General features: G+C 37.6%; 1 protein-coding gene across 4 annotated transcripts in view; it reads left to right on the top strand.

Moving 5' to 3' along the window:
- RASSF6 (Ras association domain family member 6) overlaps nucleotides 1-20134 on the top strand; it is a 44884-nt gene that overhangs the window by 22913 nt on the left and 1837 nt on the right. For all 4 annotated transcript variants that reach the window (XM_035720618.2, XM_025435710.3, XM_025435711.3 and 1 more), the window contains 6 exons: nucleotides 692-770; nucleotides 5028-5167; nucleotides 10381-10478; nucleotides 12156-12340; nucleotides 15048-15149; nucleotides 15484-15535. In XM_035720618.2, the coding sequence (XP_035576511.1) occupies nucleotides 692-770; nucleotides 5028-5167; nucleotides 10381-10478; nucleotides 12156-12340; nucleotides 15048-15149; nucleotides 15484-15535 (656 nt within the window). The remainder of the gene's footprint in view (nucleotides 1-691; nucleotides 771-5027; nucleotides 5168-10380; nucleotides 10479-12155; nucleotides 12341-15047; nucleotides 15150-15483; nucleotides 15536-20134) is intronic.

The following is a 20134-nucleotide window of genomic DNA, read 5'->3' as shown; positions in this document are numbered from 1 at the left end:
AAGTCACTGGAAGCATGTTGGCTTTTAGTCCAAATAATGAAAAGATATTGGAGAATTTGGAGCTGAGGAGAGAAATGATCAGGTTTGCATTAAAATAACACCTGCTATTACAACAGGCTAGAGATACAGGGAGGCTTTTAGGAGACTGTTGCAGTAATCCAGGTGAAAGATGGACCAGTAGGTTAGCTAGGGAAGGCAAGGATCTTAGGCTATGGGCGCACCGGGGAAAGGACAGAGGAGGGGCAGTAACCAGTATTCCTACTGCCAGAGCCTACCTGTCACAAAGGAAAAGTAACTCAGAAGCAGTGGCCATTTCTGAACTGTTACTATACCCCAGGTAGGAAACACAGTGTCAGGCACGTACTAGATGCTTAACTGAGGCTGATTAATGTTGGAAAACCAAGAAGAAATGTGATACCAAATCCCTGTTTGGTGGCCGTCTCCTGTCACAGAACAGACTCCCACAACTTTGCCCTCAGTCATTTTACCTTCTTTCATTATTTATTTATGACCAATATTTGTTGCTGTCCCCAAAAGACTTCTGTTTTCAATGGCCTGCATTAAGTGAAAATGACAGCACCGTAAAGATTCCATTGAACCATTTCTATATCGTACCTGTACGAACTAAATGCACTATTTCTGCCTTTTACTGTTAGAGAGCCTCATTATAACCAAATGTAATTTTTTTTAGGGAACAACTTAATTCTTTATTGAAGAACTATAATATTTTTTATGGGAACCAGAAAAATCTGCATATTTTATATGGACAGGTAAGCCCATCAAAGAAATGCAATACAGTTTGATTCACAGGAAGAAATTCCATAAAGGTATGGAGGATTCAGGATGAGTTCGAGTCCATAATCTAGCGGCACAAGTGGTCTGGAAAAACTGGCAAATCTTTAACTTGATCATGATTTTCATTTTTAGACCAAATCACAAAATCCTAGTCCTGGAACATGTGACTTCTTAAGCAGTATTGGGGACAGGAAAGTATTTAAAAATAATTTTAATGACCTATTTACTTTCTATTTTTTAAAAGTGTATAAGTATCTTTTGAACAGCAAGTCCACCAGAAATCTATCATAATACTTTTTGCCAAATGTACTAGAACATATAGAGAAGGTCGTGTCATCCCATGGTGACATTATTTGTAATGGAGAGAATTTGAAGATATCTTCAGTCTATCCCAATGAGAGATAGCTCAAAGAAATATGGCATAGTCTGTAACATAGTTTGATTTGGTTGCTAAGATGAATCAGTTAAATTCCAATGGATGTGTACTACGTTATAACAACAAATTTTAAAATGTGAAAGAAACAATTCAGAAAAGTCCTGACGCTACAAAGCATTTTTTGGGAGTGCAAATTGTTGGGAGTGCAGGCTGTTGTACAATCCGGGCTTCGATTTTTCATTTCTTCCTCTTCGTCTCCTAGTAATCCTGTTTCCCACAAGCCTCTCCACTCAGTCTTGTGTTCTAATGGAGCTAACTTCACATCTTTACGATATCTTCCTGGTCCCAGGGAACATTAGACATTTCTACCTCTGATTTAAATCTTCAAATCTGATGGTACAGCATTGACTTTAGGCCAGTGCAATTTGGCTTAAAATTGCTTTAGAAGGAAACTTGCAAACTACTCTGGTCTTTACTAGTGAGGTTAAATGATTTCATTCAACTGAATATTTGTTACCTTCCCAAATGTGATAGATAGGAGAAGGAAATAACTAATCTCTTTATGAAGAAATGGGCATAATTTTAAATTATTTCAATATTGTCCTATATCTAAGATCTCTAATGTATATAACTGTAAAGAAAATTTAAGAAAAGACCAAAACTTTAAAAAAGATTGTTTATATTTTGCTTCAAGTTTCTGTAAAGTTCATAATGTTAAGTTTTTTCCTTTAGGAAAATATTTGAATTTTGATGTTATGAACATATAATTTGAGCCATATTCTTTCCAATTCTAGGAACAGTGTTCAATTTATAATACAAAAGTCATTTAATTTTTTAAAATACATGAATAAAGTGCACAGTGAGACTATCAAATTGTTTAATCTTTCCATCTTTACTCACTGGTCAATAAAGTTAGAATTCAGAATTTTCAAAATATCCTTGGTTACAATAACAAACACTGTTAAAAGGGGCAGTATGGAGGATAAAATGCAGCTTTCTTAATCTCTGATTAATTAAGCTAATATATTTTTTAAAAAATTTATCTATTTACTTAACAGAGAGAGGGTGCGCAAGTAGGCAGGGCAGCAGGCAGAGGGAGAGGGAGAAGCAGACCCCTGTTGAGCAGAGAGCCCGATGTGGGGCTCGATCCCTGGACCCTGGGATCATGACCTGAGCTGAAGGCAGAGTCTGCCTAACCAATTGAGCTACCCAGGTGCCCCTAATTGAGCAAATACTGATTGTCTCCTGTGTGCAAGACACCATTCTAGAAGCTGCAGATAAAGCAATGAAGAAATTGGACAGAATGCCTTTATGCTGCTTACATTATAGCAGACAGATAAGAAACAAAATATACAATATATCAAATGGTAATAAAGGTGGTGGGCAATAGTAAAGCAGGGAAGAGGGCTCAGGGATCTCAGTGGGGTGAGGGAAGAGGAGCATTCAATCAGAGACTCTGAGAGATGTGAAGAAGCAAACCTTGCAGAAGTCTGTGGGATGCACATTCCAGGAGGAGACAGCCTGAATAAGGGGACGGAGCCTGACTAGTGTAATTGAAGGAGAGCAGGGAAGCCAGGAGAGCAGGAATCTTGTGAGAAAGGGGAATTAGTAGCCATTGCAGCTGGAGACATAACTGTGAAGGGAAAGCACCAGAGTTTGTGGGTCTTGTAGATCATTGTGAAGACCTTAGCATGTATGTGCAATGAGATGGAAAACCACAGGGAAGTTTTGAGTAGAACAGTGACATTACCTAAAAGGATTCATTTTAAAAGGATCTCCCAATTATTAATAAAATAAAAAATAAATAAAAAATAAATAAATAAAAGGATCTCCCTAGCTATGCGGAGTATAGGAAAGGACAAGAGAAGAATGAGAAAGAAAATTCTTACAATAATCCCGGCAAACATTGGCAATGGCATGGACCAAAATCATGGTAGTGGATACAGTGAGTGTGGTCACATTAGGGATATATTTTTAAGGTGGAGCTAATAGGATTTGCTAATGAGTTGGGTGTTGAGAACAAAAGAAAGATTAAAGGTGGCTCTAAAATTCCTGGCCTGAGCAACTGGAAGGATAAGGGTGTTATTTACCAAGATGGAAGAGTTGGGGAGGAAAATATTCATGGGAGAAAGACCAAGAGGTAATTAGGAACACACTAAGTTTGATGGAAGGTAGGCAATTGGATGGCTGGAGTTCAGTGGGAAGGTTTGGGCTAGAAATATAAAGTTGGAAGCTATTAGTTTAGAGATAGCATTTAAGGATCCTTGAGATCACCAAGGATACTGGTGTACATCTGAAAGAAAAGAGGCCTAAGGATTTAGACAACAAGATTAAATAAGTATAAACAAGACTTCTGTGATAATTTATTTAGTTGACCTCTAAAGAGACACTTTGTAAAAAATAAAAATAAAAATAAAAATAAAAAAATAGACACTGTGCAATTAGAGAGTATTCTGATATTCCTTACATGAGAAAACCTTACATTGTCTGATAGCAATTGGAGTATTTTTTCTTGAAAGCAAGAATTAGGTAATCTCAGAAGAGCAGTTACTCTTTGAATTTTTGCTGTAAGGGATTAATTGAAGTGTAATTAAGCAAAGAAGGGATGCTATACAGCAATAACTAAAATGTAGGACCTGCGTCATGTACTGCCCTTCCAGAGACCAAATTATGTTTGGTTGTTGAAAACAACTGATTGGTAACCTGACTTCTCAGTAATCTGAAACATGACCTCAAAAGTGGGAGAAAGAACACAACTTTGTTTCTGTCAGCCAAAGAAATAATAAGCAATAATATTATTGAGCACTTATTAACTGTCAGGCCCTATGAAGTAGGGGTTATTGTGATGTCCATTCTTCAGAAGCATCAGGTTTAAGGGTGTCCAGCATCTCATCCAAAGTCACACAGCTGGGAAGTGGCAGATCCAGGGTTCAAACACGGTTCGGTCTGATTCCAGAGTCTGGAGTTTTCATTACACTCCCAAATAAAAATCGAGTCATTTACATTCTCTAATAATTGATTGGATGTCGTAGTACTTATTGGATGGTTGGAATATGACTCTCCTTAGTTTCTATATTTTTTGAAATTTCCATAATGACAATACATTACCCTAATAACAGAAAGGCTTTTACATAGAGAAGGGAAACATTGATTAGAAAATAAATTTTATGGAAATATGCTTTGGTACTAATATTTACATCCACAGAATAAATAAATGTCTATAACCCATGCTTGCATGGAATTTCCTTCCTATGTTATATTTTCAACTTAAAATCAAATGCTTTTGATTTTTTCAAATAAAGAATTTCTGTTATACAACTTATACTGTGTTTTCATATATTTTTCCCTCATTCTGCATAATTCCTTGAGCTAAAATTTCTTGCTCAGAAATGAGGAAACAGCCACTAAGTCTCTGAAGAGCTGTTCCTCTGATTTCTAGTTTAGTTAGAGTGCTTACTTCTGCTTTAATCTGAAGATAACAGAATTAAACTTCCAGTTCAGTGAAGAATCATGGAGTTCAGAAAGCATTTGAACATGCTATGCCCTCTGGTGGGCATGTCATTACCATTATGACTTACTTTGTTGATTATAGGTGTTTCCAAAAATGAATTATTTTGCATTTGAACATGCTATGCCCTCTGGTGGGCATGTCATTACCATCATGACTTACTTTGTTGATTATAGGTGTTTCCAAAAATGAATTATTTTGAGGATAAATTGAAAAGCCAAACAATCCCACTGGGGAATTTATTTATTAAGATGCCTTACAGACCTGATTTCTACATTTTCAGTTAAAAGATTTACCTTCTATAAATGACACAAAAACCATGTATGAGATGATTGGTTTCTTCCCCAGACAGAAGAGGGCGAACTAATTGTTGAAGGAATGTTGGACATTTCCTGGGGAGTAAAACGGCCTATACAACTGAAAATCCAAGATGAGAAGCAAATCCCTTCTTTCACTATGTTGAGATCACCAGATGTCTTTTCCAAAAGGTAAGCTGCCTTTCGTGTTTTAACTCCTTAGTGGAGCATCCTCATATTTACATACCTTTCTTGTGTGGATTCTTAGAGATGGGAGCGCTAATGCTTATAACACAATCTCATCTGATCCCCAGCAACTCTGTGAAGTAGGTGTTCGGAACCGGGGGCTCCGAGAGGTTAGGCAATTTGTGCAAAATCTCCAAATACCATGTAGCAGAACCGGACTGGACCTCAGGTCTGCCTGTCTGCTGTGTTGCTTCTCTCCTGAAGGCTGCGTTCCTTTGTTAGAAAAGACAAAATGTAAAGGCAAGATTCCATTAGCCCTGACCTGGACACCAAAAGGGGAGAGAAAATTTGAATTTCTCCTTTCCTTGGAACAGAGGGCTCTTCCTGAGGGGAGACTTCTGGAAAGCAGATTTAATGATGCTCCACCTAATTGTCCTGATCCCGTGCAACAGGGCACAACAAAATGCACGTGAAGCTCGTAACTGCACAAGACCTTTCTCTGCGTGGGTTTATGCATCAGAACCCCAAATACAAAGGCTGGGCTGATTTTTTTCTTTATCCTTTGCAATTTTTAGAAAAACGAATATTCCCAGGGAGAATCATACATGTAATTTTTTTTTCTTTTTCTCTTCTTCTCTACCTTCCCTCCTTTTTAATCCTCAACTTTCCAGCTTGTCTCCCTACTACGTATAGAGAGGCACCAAGGTTTGTCCTCACTCATCCTGCCATCTATATATAACTAGATGGGCTGGAGTTCTAGGAAGAGAGGATGAAGAGAGAGCCCAGGACCTTTTCCTCAATCTGATCTTTGGCCATAGGCAAGGAAAACCCAATATCACCTTGAAGGAAGCCCCATTTTTCCTATGGAAAGAACACTGATGCCCCACTGTGATTTATTTGCACCTTGCCAATTCTCTCAAACACGATGCTCCAGCAGTTCTGAACATTTTGTAATTCCCTACAGGTACCATGCAGTCTCTTACTTTCCTGACTCCTGGAAAGTCTACCTGCTTTTCAACATCCATTTGCCTCACTCCCTTCAATCAATCTTTTAAGATTCTGGTCAGGTAACACATTCTCCAGAAAGTCTTTTCTGACCCTTCTGTCTGCACCAGGGGCATTGACAGTTTTTCTAGAATCACTTTTAAAATGCACCATCAATTGGTTTTTTATGCCCCTATCTCCTCCTCTGGCCCGAGGGCTTTCTCGGGCTATGAACACACTTTATTCATCTGTTATGGTGGTGCTGGCATGAAGAAGAGACTCAAAATACAGTTTTGAATTAAGTCCCCACAAGCCTGGTAGTTACATTAACCTCTGCTCTGTTGTGAAAACTGTCTCCATCTACCATTCTGACTAGTCTCCCATCCAGGCTAAGGGTTGCCAGCAGGGAAAGGGTCCTGTGTCTATGCAAGAACAGAAGGGAGACCACAGACTTAGGCTCTGATGAAGCCCCGAATGCCTCATCTTCAGGTACCAGATGACTGATGGGCTGATGATTCTAAATGACTAGGAGCATCCTGTAAGAGGAGAAATTACCCCTGGGCTCTGCTCTTAGATCACTGTACAAGACATGAATTTGGCAGAATTAGCTATCATTATTCATATTGCCTAAAAACTCATTGCAAAGTTCTCTGAGCAGCCAGCTGCTTTTGATACATTTTAATTATTTGAGTCATGAAAACTTAATAAGTATGGAACATTAAGGGAAGATGTCAAGGAGATGCAGTAAGGTACTTGTATTATCACATGAAACCTTTTTAAAAATAGCTACCCCAAGGTATTTTGGAGTTTTCAAATTAAAATTCAAAACACTTGCTCCTAAAAATCCTCAATTTGGGCATAACTTTCAAGAGACCAGGTGGACAAAGTAATATTGATGCCTCTCCGTACACTGTGGCAGGTTAAATTTAATATTCTCATGACATGCCTTCCATGGACACCAACTGCATTTTTAATTATTTATCAGAAAGACCATTGCTGTGAACCGAACAGGAACTATCTCCTTTAGTTTAGAGTTGAGAAAGAATTCCCTAGAGAACTCTGCCTGCCCTTTACCACAGTAGTGAGACTTACTAGAGCATTCGAACGAAGCAAAGGGCACACTTGTGGTGTATCAGATCTTACTGAAGGTTAGGAATTATCAGAAAGAGGTCCTACCCTCTCACACTCAAGAGCAAAGTTAGGTTCAGTTGTGGTTAACTAGGCAAGAATCCTTCCTGGAAACCAGCTGAACACTCAGCAGGAAGGGACAGCATGATTTGGAATGGCTGTTCCTTGGCCTCTGGTTCCCTAGTGGGGTGCTTGGCCACCCGAGGGTCCTATTCTTTGTTTCAGTCCAATTCTAGACATTGTCATTCTGGTTACCACCCTTAAGATGGCATTCACTTGAATTCTGAGCTTTGAAGGAAATCAAATGAAAAAAGAGCCTATTCCCTCACTCTCACTTCTCAAGTCCCCTTTCTCATAAGGGTTCCTTGGTGCAGAACTTGTACCTCTGCTCCCACAGGGTCACAGATGTGGTATCTTCAGTGGGTGGATGTGGAGCAAAAGACAAGGAAGTTGTGTACTCAGCTGCAGGAAGGGCTGCAATCTTGTCTTTCTGTTCACCCATGGAGACAATCATCAGTTTGTCATGCTAATTTGCTTTAATGATCTTCCAAATGAGTCACCCTGAGTCAGCTTAAAGGGAGTGGTAGAAGCTTAAATATAAATCAGTCTGTTTGAACTGTGACCACTTGTGGCCCTTTATGGAAACAATTCTTTGGGCAGTACTTTGATCTTTCATATATGGTCCAAGTCCTTTGTTTCGAAAATCTTTCAAAACATTTTTTTTAAAAAAAACCCAAGCCTTACTGAGATTACATTTGCTTGCACAAGTTTTGATTTCAGTCTTTAATCTTTCTAAAATCTGTGTTTGCACATTTTATACAGGTCGTGACAGAATGACATAAACAACAGAAGCTGGACAAGTGTACATTTGAATAACATTCATAGTGTGGTTTTTTTCTTACAACACAGGTAGAAAAATGACCACATTCCATTTGTCTATCAAATTACTACTTCCTTTTTATTTTGCAGCTCGTCAGAAAAGTTCCCCACGATTTAAATTTACTGATAGTATATATGGTGAAGCATGGTCAGAGCAATGCTAACAGTCCCATGCTTGGGCAAGTTAAGCTATTTGATATTGCATTAAGTTCCATCCAGTTTCTTTGAACAGCTCTGGGTAACTGTCCTCAAGTGTAGTCCTGTGCACAGTTGTACGTGGGTGATTCTTCGAATTACACAATCCAGAGCTCAAAACTGGTGCTTTCTACTATGATGGGTAGAGAGGAGGAAGGGCCAAAGATTCATATACTGAGCCATGTTTGTTCCCCGTGATACCACTGAACCATAAGGAAGTGAGGACAAGTGCCAAGTCTGCCGAGATAACCGAGGATTTATACAATACTGATTGGGCACTCCTGGGCACTCTCATCTTCCCCCATGTGAAATAGCATTAGGCTGCCTTCCCATTTGAGTTTCTGCTTTTCATTGGTATTGAGCCTTCCCCATTGCTAACTCTCTTTCTATGATAATAACATCTGCCTCCTTGTGATAATTAATCTCTTGTAGATTAGGGAAGATGGGTAGTTTTGTCTACCTTAAGAATAACTTGATTCTGAGTCAGGATCTGAATAGGTCTCCTTTGAGTTCATTATTACTTATAGTTGTTGGACTTTTCTGACACTCAACTATCTATATTCTGGAGAGTAAGGCTTATGAAAAAATTAACTAACAAAAACATTAGAATTATCTTATTTACACTAAGACGTTATTTAGATCCTTTTTTAAATTTTTTTTTAATTTTTATTTTATTTTTTATTTATGATAGGCACACAGTGAGAGAGAGAGAGAGAGAGAGAGGCAGAGACACAGGCAGAGAGAGAAGCAGGCTCCATGCACTGGGAGCCCGACGTGGGATTCGATCCTGGGTCTCCAGGATCGCGCCCTGGGCCAAAGGCAGGCGCTAAACCGCTGCGCCACCCAGGGATCCCTTAGATCCTTATTTACATTATTAAGCTCAAATGATATAAAGGTCGCAAAAAGACACCAAAAGAATTCAAAGATCAAGGGGGAAAAATCACGTTTGTCATGTTCACCACCACTAGTCTTAATAAGCATTTTTTTGTTATTGTTGCCACCAGTGGAATTTGGATAGAATTAGTGCTACAAATGCTACATTTGGATAGAGTATATGCCACCACTTACCGGTTTTTGTCTTTATGCTAGAGATTTTTAGTAAGAATAAAACCAGTCCGAGTAATAAAAGTATCCATTAAACTAGAGAGACTCAGGAATATCTTAGCTCCCTAGTGGTTCCTTGCCTATCATGAAACGGATACAGGTGATCATGATGAGGATGACAATGAAAATGAGGATGATTTTGATAACTTTTAACACATATTGCAAGTTTACTGTGCATATCAGGCACTGTTTGAAGAATTTTACACAAAATAACTCATTTAATCTTCTCAGCAACCCTATCCAACCTCCTATAATTAACATCCCCATTTTATAGATAAGGACACGGGAGAAGGCACAGAGAAGATAAGTCACTAGATAAATAAAGTAAAAGTGACTCAGCCCAGCTGGTAAAAATAAGTAGTTGCCCAGTTTTATGTATTCTAATCACTAAGATGCATTGAAGATTGTTAGTATCCTGTATATAAATCATAATGTTTTAGGAAAAAAGTTTCTCATATACTTTCCTCCTTCGTAAATTGCATTCACAGTAGTAAAGAGCCTTAAAGATAAGCACCACATCTTACTGAGAGCCATTCTACCTAAAAATGCTTTGAATACAATGGGAACTCAAAGCCTGTTGGAAGAAGGAACACTTTTATATCTTAACTCTCCTAAGAGCATTGCGAGATATCTGTGTGAACAATGGATTATTTTGGTTTCTCCTAATTCCATTTGCATACACATTTTACAGAAGCTGTACGATCTTGTGTTTCAGGGTATAACTGAATTGTCAATTTTGCTTCAAGTGAGGACAGAAGTATATAAAGCACACGATGACCATCCTGGTGTAAATAGAATTTTAATAAATGAAATCATTATAATTTGGACTATGCCTACCTGTGGAGGCTCTCCATGCTATATTAATGCTATAAATCTGAAAACCATTATGAATAGAACTGATGTAATTTACATGATTCACTACTTTTCAGGGGAATGACACGCTGGGGGGAGTTTGACGATCTTTACCATATTAGTGATCTGGATAGGACCCAGATTCCAGAGCCTGAAGCAACAGTTTCCCAAGGAGGTAAGTATCAAACTCTTATTAATGGAGAGACCTCTTTTTTAATGTAAAGCATGAATCCTAAAAGTTTCTCTGATATTTAGCATTTTGCGCACCACTATTTAATAAAACTTTTATATTAAAAAAAACTCTTAGGATCATATTAAGTCACTACCATGCTCATATGATATTTAAGAACTTTACTATATAAAAATATGATTATTTTTATTTATTTTTCAAGATTTATTTATTTATTTGAGAGAGAGAGCATGATGGGGAGGGGCAGAGGGAGAGAAAGAAGGAGAGAAAGATGTCGAGGAGACATCCCACTGATCACAGTGCCCCACACAGGGCTCCACCTCATGACTCTAGATCATGACCTGAGTGGAAACCAAGAATCAGATGCTCAACCAACTGCACCACTCAGGCGCCCCACAGCTATTTTCAAAATTACACCAACTCACTTAGATTTATTAGATTAGGGAAAGCTAATGAATTGAATAAATCTGTATATGTAAAATTCTTCAGTATTTTCCCTAGGGATTAGGATCATTTATTATACTCAGTAGTTTTTTATGTTAGACCAATCCCCTCAGACTGAATTCTACATCTTTTTAGAAGTTGAATGTTTTAGTTAGTTAATAAGTCTTTACATAACACCATTTCCCCCAAAAAAGAGGCAGATATACTGAAATCAGTATATTTGATAGAGTCATTTCAACCATTTCTTTTAAAAAGAGAAATCGACTTAAACATCAAATAAGTTCATATCGAACTCACACAAACCAATGGTAAATGGCAGCTCCTATGACACGTGACATCGGTAGCCACAGTGATGATGTGATAGTAATATTAGTAGCTACCATTTACTGAGACTCTGCTAAGTGTCAGCCATGATATTGTGTATCTTACATAGATATGGGGAACCAAGAAGGGAGGAGCTGGTGACTGAGGCTGGGGGCAGAGTTTATGTTTCTGGGGTCGTCCTATTACAAAGCTGATTTCAGACTTTTCTCGTCAACATTATCTTATTAATCTACCAACAACTTCCAATGTTTATTTTTTCCAAGCCTTTCTCAACGCAGTTTTTTCTTCTGTCTCCATAAAAACCCACATTCAATAACTAACATAATGTTCCTTCCAAGATTCCCCTATCTTTGATGGCTCTTGGCATCTTTTATATAAAGGTCCTTCTAGTTAGCCTGTTGAAAACATTTCTCTAAACTCAGGGGAGGGATCCCTGGGTGGTGCAGTGGTTTGGCGCCTGCCTTTGGCCCAGGGCACGATCCTGGAGACCCGGGATCGAATCCCACGTCCGGCTCCCGGTGCATGGAGCCTGCTTCTCCCTCTGCCTATGTCTCTGCCTCTCTCTCTCTCTGTGTGTGACTATCATAAAAAATAAAAAAATAAATAAACTCAGGGGAATCCTAATTTCTTGGTATCGAAGATACCATAAAAATCTATTTGTATCCAAGCACCAGTGCTAGAGGAAGATAAAATATCTCAAGACTATTGGATGATACTCTAATTAATTAGGAAATTTTTTAAAATCCCAAAGTAAAACGGAACACTATTTCCTACTGTTTGAAAACATTATAGTTCACTGCCTAGCTATATATTTTCCTATTAAATACATATACAAATCCACCCAAGGAGGTAGGCGGCTAATGATATGGCCCTTATAATCTTTATTCTTCCCAGATTATTTATCTTATCACAGTAGCACTCTGAAGCCTTATGCAGAAGAAGAGCCAGAATCCCCATTGCTCTATCGAACCATGAGTGAAGCAACCCTGGTGAGAAAAAGGATGAAGTCTCCAATGATGGACAGAAAAGAGAGACAGAAGCATAGGGCCTCTATTAATGGGCACTTCTATAACCATGAAGTGAGTCATAATTCCATTAATGTCATTTAAATGATGTCTGTTTTCCTAACAATACCACTCAACTCAACTTACAATTAAAAATAGTAATAAAATAGTAGTAGTGTATCTAACATTTATTGGGTACTCACTATGTGTTAGGTATTAAACTGTTTTAAGTTGGATTCTGATTATCTCATTAATCACTGAAACAATCCTTTGAAATAGGTACCATTATTTTCCCTGCCTGTGTTCACTGAGGCTCCAGAAGTTAAGTAATTTGTCTTAGGTCACAGTACTTTTAAGTAGCAGCTCTGAACTTGAAGCCAGCTTTGTCTGACTCCAGAACCCAAGTATTAGCCGACGTGATGGATGAGCCCTATCTAAGGGTCTGGTTCTGTGCCAAGCACTATAAAGATGGCTCAGTTAATGCCTCTGCCCACATGGAGCTCGGGTCTCGGGCAAGGAAACCAGTACATCAACAAATGGCATTAGAATAATGTAAGGGCTGCAATAGAGAATGGTTCAAAGTACATTTGAACATTAACATTTAAATAAAGAAAAAAAAAACAGCTACAGACCTTTTATTCCAATGAATCAAATTTCTCATCTCACAGCGTTCCTTTCCGGGTCTTGAACATATAGATGTATTTTTTTATGTAAGCGTAGTTATACTTTGGATATAATTTGTATTCTAATTTTTCACTTAATGTTTTAAATTTATGTGTTCCTTTCCACAGTTTTTGTAAGACATTTCACTTTGTTGATGGTGGGAAATAGATCAGAACTGAAGTTTTTCATGTCATGTATTTCAGCAATTATTCATTCATTTAATAAATACTTAAAAAGCACTTATTCTGTGCCAGGTACCATCCTAAGCCCTTTAATACAAAATGTTAACTCATTCATCTGAAGCTTTTTTGCCTTGTTCTTTCTTCTACCCTTGGGAACATATCCAAAGTGCGCCTTTGGAGACTGGTGGGGAGAAACCTCCCTTGTGAATTCTCTGTTCAAATTCAACATTTTTCGGGCTCAAGAATTTCCCCTTAGCCATTGACAGTCCCGCATAGATGTGCAACTACCAATTGCCCTGGTTTTTATTCCTTATAATTATGCTGTGTCATCATCTTGTGGGGGTTGTTGGTGTTAAAGAAGGCTGTAAAGACCTCACTGTTCCAAATGAACAGCCGCCAGCGGGGCCCCCCTGTGCTAAGAATGAAATTGATGAGAAGTTGGCCGCAGAGTATCCTGGTTAAATGCTGGATGGCTGCAGCTTGACACCCTGATTTCAAATTCTTGATGACCGAAGTTAAAAAAAAAATACCTCCATCTCTTAGCTTTCGTTCTTTTATCCTTCCTACTTTGCAGGTTGATGGGACTAAATGGAATGAGGTGAGCTAAGCACTGAGCACAGTGTCTGGCACAAAGAAAAACTCAATTTACATTAGTTTCATTTTTGTTGGTTAAAAGAGATCAAGCTGGAACCACACATATGTCATACAGATGCCATTCGCTGCAATTTAATAACTAGCAGAAAACAGAACAAACCCTCAAGCCCCAAAGCACTCCATCGGTGAACGTGCTGCAAGAGGCATCTAGGAGTTTAAGTCGATATAGTCATAAGATGTGTTTTTATGTCACAAAACCCCATGATAACACCAATATTGTTAGGATATGAATAACAGCCATATTAGAGACTTAGATTATGATATTTGTACATAAGTTATGACTATTGACGACCTGTGGTATGCTTCTACCCGTGCAATAAGAAACCATTTTATTCCATTGTGTGTTTTGGCCAAGTAAAACTCTGAAAAACATGATTCCAAGTTCATTGTATGTTGGCACTTTGGAAGGGCTCTTGGAGATCATCTAGTCCCACTCTCTTATTTTACAAATGAAATCCTCGAGGCTTCTTAAGGCCTCAATGTTAAGTGAACTAACAAAGTTGGAGTTAGGAGACTCTATGATCTAGGGCTCTGAGTCTTAATCTAGTGCTGTTGCCAAACTCCATAAATATTTTTCATATAAACAACATAACCATGTATGTAACATATTCTCGCCCTAGTACTAGATGAACACATGGGTCTACAGGACTCCATGGAACTCATAAGCACCAGTCAGATGTTTCAGAGTGACTCATTAATGCCTCACAATGCACAAACACTGAATTTTCTCACACTTAGCAAGAATTTATCCCAGAAATCCTCCATATATCTGCTTCAAAAAGTTATCTCCATACCCATATTTCTATTCACACAGATGTTGTGCATATATGCACTTTGATATTTACTCACTGATTTCCCAATAAAAGGCTCATCTAACAATCCACTGAGCCACCCCAGAGCCCACCCATCTCCATGTCTGCTGAACCGAACTCATTTCTAGAGTCTTGGAACACTATTCATGTTACTTTGCATTTGTGTTTAGTCATAGTTAATTTAATTTAAAATCTTGAACCACATTGAACAATGAGATGGTTATCTAGTGAAAATGTTTCGAACATCCTCAAATGATGTTTTACCCGACTTACTCTAGAAACAAACAATGTAAAGCTGCTTAAAAGGATACATAATATCCCAACAACAAAGAAAGCAAGCACAAAAGAACAAAAGTTTTAAACTGGTGATTTGGGATTTTTTTTTTCCACATAAGAGGGTAAGAAGGCCAGGTTCAACATATTGATTCTTGTTAGTTTGATGTAATGTTAAGAATTTTGTTTTCTTCCCAGACATCGATTTTCACTCCAGCCTTTGGGTCAGAAACTAAGGTCAGAATAAATAGTAATATGAGGACTGAAGAAGTAATAGAGCAACTTCTCCAAAAATTTAAGGTAATCTTTATCACAAAACTGAGCTAGAACTGTATTGGATATAATTTAACTGCAGATACATAAATGCACTCTTCTGAAGAAGACCTATCAACATATGATCTAAATTAAGTTGTTCACTTCTGAAGAATTCTTTCTTAAGTATAACATCTCTTTGTAAATGAGCCTTGAGAAATTACTTTAGCCCTAGTGAGCAGAGCTGTTTTCATGTCTAAAAGTGCAAACTGAGAGTGAGGAAACAGATTATTTGGGTCAGGTTAGTTTAGAAAACATCTGACAATGACCAATCAGTCAAATATGAAAGAATTCATGTACGTTTATTTTTTTGCATTGACAGATTGAAAACAGTGCCCAAGATTTTGCACTTTACATTACTTTTGCAACAGGTGGTAAGTTTGATCACTCTTTTTATATGATTCCAGGAGGTTGTAGTTTTATGTCCACGGGGGAGGCAGAAGACAGTTAAACGTCATTCTGTGGAAGCAAGGGAAAGAAAAGAGCAAGATGGAAACGAGGGAGGGTGTTTTAGAAGATTATTCATATCTCAATTTCAGAGGAAGATAACTTAAGAATAAGGTATCCTAGAAGAGCTTATAATACAGAAGAGTTCATCTGCTATTTGGCCAGACATTAAATTACCTGAATGGTGGTCAGACCTGGGAGAGTCTGTGGAAAGTTCCCAAGGATTGTTATGCACTGAAGTTGTTGACTTCTATACCTCTTTCTTTTTGACTTTCCCTTCTCATTCTAGCTCTTACTGGAGCCATCAATGCAAACCATCTCTCTCTGATCTTGTTATTACCGCTTTCTTAGCACTGTGTCTGCGGCATTGCAGGAGTGTTCTTTCTCCCTCAGTAGAGAAAAATATGCACAACTTGGTGGTCAGGAGCAAAAGTTTGGCAGCTGGACATTGGGAAGAGGCTACACATGGGGTGCTGGGAGCAGGGATAAAAGAGAGATTAGAGAAAAAGCTAAAGAAATACTAAAATGAAATTTTTAAAAACCCTAAAGCTGAAAAAATTACGTTAAATTGTAGAAATATTTCCGGCTAAAGAGTCAGAGTGTTTGAACAGGAAATTGAACAGAATAAAATAATACTGGGACACCTGGGTGGCTCAGCTGTTGAGCGCCTGCCTTTGGCCCAGGGCGTGATCCTGCAGACCCAGGATCGAGTCCCACATCGGACTCCCTGCATGGAGCCTGCTTCTCCCTCTGCCTGTGTCTCTGCCTCTCTCTCTCTCGAATAATAAAATCTTAAAAATAAATAAAAACAAATAAATTAAAATTAAAATTAAAAAAAGAATAAAATAATACATTTTGATGCCAGGACAAAAATGTAAATGAAAAAAAAAATGAAAGTTGGATCTTTAAAAGTATATAAAATTAAAGTCCTTATAAATTGAAGCTTTGAAAATAAGAAATATATGAATTTTAAAAATTCTAAGGGTGTGTATATATATATTCATATTTTACTTGTTTAGGAAAAACTAAGAAGTATAAAATAAAAAGCAGAAAGGGACTCTATAAAAATGTAAAAGATACAAATAGTAAATTATGAAAACTATCAGATAAAAGGTTAATACCTATAATAGTAGAGTTCTTGCAAAATGGTAACAAAAAGACAATGCAATGAAAACAGAAACCACAATGCGATATCAGCTCCCATTTAGCAGATTGGCAACGTTTCAGAAGGATTCTACCTATGCCTGGTGTGGTGAAAGGTAAAAGGGTATTTTCATGCAATTCTGGTGAAAATGTAACTGCTTTTACTTTTTTGGAACTTATTCTAATATTATTAACATTATTATTAACATACAGGATATGTATCCTTTAACTCAGCGATCCCACTGGTGAGAATCTATTCCACAAAAACGAAAGGACTAATACCTACAGATTTATGTGCAAGGCTATTTATAATGACAACAAATTAAAGACAAAGTCACCCATTATAGGAGAATGATTGCATAAGTGGTTGTTAAGCAGCCATCAAATGGAGTTGTTAGATGTATACAAGTTAAATGGAGGGAATTCCATAATATCTATTCTGTGAAAAATGCAACATGCCTAAAAATGTACATAATATGATCCCATCTTTGTAAAAGAATTACAAATCCCATTTAAATATGTGTTATATAAGATCCTATGACCAGAGAGAAAGGTATTAAATGATAGATACTGAGTCATGAGCATCAATTACCCAACTAGGAGGTTGGGGGGATGCAGAGAAGAGGATGGAAAAAGGAGAAACACAGAAGCAAAAAAATAAATCATTTAAAAAAACATGTCTTAACTCCTAGAATCCTCTTCTGACCTCTACACGCTACAATAAAAATAGCAAGTTTCACACGACCTCCTTTATGTATTGTGCTTGTGTCTGTGCATAAAGACACATAGGAAGGGCTGGCCACACGAAGGGTAATAAGGCTGATGTCTCAGAGTTCTGGGATTCCAGGTGATTTTTACTTTCTGCTTTGTGCTTGTCTCCGTAGTTTCAATTTACAATAGCATGTGTGGTTTTTAAAAACTTTATTAAAGAATCATTGGGAATAATTGACAAATATAATTGTATATATTTAAAGTATACAATATGATGATTTGATACACATTTACGTTATGCAATGATTCCCAAGATCAAGATAATTAACACATCCATTACATTACATAGTTAAAGCTTTTCATGTGTGTGTGAGATGCTCCAGATCTACTCTCAGCGACTTTTGAATGTACAATATCATGTTATTAACTCTAGTCAAGAAGCTGGACATTAGATCCTCAGAACTTATTCTACAAATAACTGAAATTTTGTACCTTTGTTATCATTTTTCCCTTCCTGACAGCATGAGTTGTTGCTTTTTATAATCAGATAAAATGTCTATTTTCACTGCAAAAATGTAGTTCTTTAAAATTTTACCGGAAAAATCATGTTTTATTTCAATTTTTGTGTCAAAATTCTAATACATAAAATCCAGAAGATAATCATAACTACCACCTTTTAGGGATCAGGGACAGAGAAAAGAATGGAATCAATAGCACCTGTTTAGGTATTAATCTGGAAAATACAGGTGCATTTAATACCTTGTATCAGCTAACTCATGATCAAGTGTTTTTCAACTTCTAGTCCATTTCAGAATTACCTGATAAGTGCATTAAAATAAAGATTCCCAAACTATCCAGATCCAGGAACAGTCTGGGAATATGTATTTCTGATAATTATCCCAGAAACAAAGTTATGAAGCAAGAAACCTTGCTCTGTGATATCAAGAATGTAACACACTGAGGATGCAAAACCAAGTTAATGTAAGATGTAGAGGTCAGAAGAGGATTCTAGTGGGTGAATAAGATAAGCTGAATTATTGGGTTTCTCCTTTGCTTCAGAAATGTAGAGGAATTAAAGCAATGAACTCTAATTCTATAGAAGCAAGAATGGACAATATTACTTTAATTGTGCTCTAGATCCTCTCCTAACTTTTTCCTGGGGCAAGCCCCTGGGGATGAGAACAGTTCTGATTCTCGGAACTTTGGTAGCCCAGGGTAATTGATTTCATTGGTGACAATGTAGAAAGGACTCATTGGTCTACCTTTTGCCCCTTTCAGTCTATGTCAACATAGCAGACAGATTATTCTTTAACGATGTAAGTCAGACTATGTCACATCACTTCTCAAATCCTACGGTGGTGTTTCTTCCCCACAGTAAAGCCAGAGTCTTTATGCTGGTCCCACTACATGTTTTCTTCAACTTTTAATAACCCTTCCATCATCTTCATGTTAGCCACCCTGGTCTCTTGTTGCTTTTGGATAGCACTAGGTGTGCACTGAGTTGGAGGGTGCCTGGCTTATTTACTTACTCTGTTTGGAACACATTCTTCCCCCAAATAGCTCCCTGGTTCCATCCCTCAACTCCTTCAGTCTTTATTCATATGTTATGTCTTCAGTGAGGCCTTTTGAAGCCACCCCATCAATCATTGCATACTTGTGCCCTATGCATACCTATTTACACATACACATTCTTTCTACCCCTTTCCTTGCTTTATGTTTCTTCTGAATGTTTGTCACCAATATATGACATGTTTTATTGATCTATCTTCCTTAGCATCTGTGTCTTCCACAGAATGGAATGTAAGGTCCACAGGGGAAGTGATTTTATTCTGTTTTATAAGGTGCCCAGCACAGAAAACAATGCCTGAAACATAGTAGGAACTCAAAAAATATTTGAAGAAGGGGGGAAGGAGATGGATGTAAAGGCAATGTGTTCAGTTCATGCTTCATTCTGATAAAAATGAAATCATGGATGTGAAACTATTTTGACAGAAAGCTGGAAGTGCTTTGGTGGGTGGGAAATTTGTAACTTTAGGAAATTTGAAGTTCTAGGAATACACCAGATTGGAAGTTATTTTCTTTCTCATTTCATTATTATGGCCCTCAGATAAATGAAATAATAAAAATATCTGTGATGTGAAACATGAGTATATGTTTAAGAAAGACCCAAGGATTGCATTGGAATGAGAAACAGAGGAATCATTGAAGATAATTACAAAATTTTGGACCTGAACAACTGGGAATATGGAAATACAGTAACTGAACTAGGAAAGAATCAATAAAAATTTGTTGAATGAATGAAAAATTATTAAGAATTTTTTGGGGGCAGCCCCAGTGGCCCAGTGGTTTAGTGTTGCCTTCAGCCTGGGGTGTGATCCTGGAGACCTGGGATCGAGTCCCATGCCGGGCTCCCTGCATGGAGCCTGCTTCTCCCTTGGTCTGTGTCTCTGCCTCTCTCTCTGTGTCTCTCGTGAATAAATAAGTAAAATCATTAAAAAAAAAAAAATTTTTATGGGACTGTTACTTGATAAAAGCATAAATGGGCCTGGGGATATATCTGAACATCCAAATCAAAGGTAAGGATGAATTCTATGAGATACAAATCAAATTTAAGAGATAGCAAGAGAAAGAAGTCCATTTGTACTTTTTTTTGGAAAGGTTTCAATTTTAAT

This window comes from Canis lupus, chromosome 13 (assembly GCF_003254725.2).
Source record: "Canis lupus dingo isolate Sandy chromosome 13, ASM325472v2, whole genome shotgun sequence".
NCBI lineage: Eukaryota > Metazoa > Chordata > Mammalia > Carnivora > Canidae > Canis > Canis lupus.
This window is presented reverse-complemented; position numbering and strand designations above follow the sequence as displayed.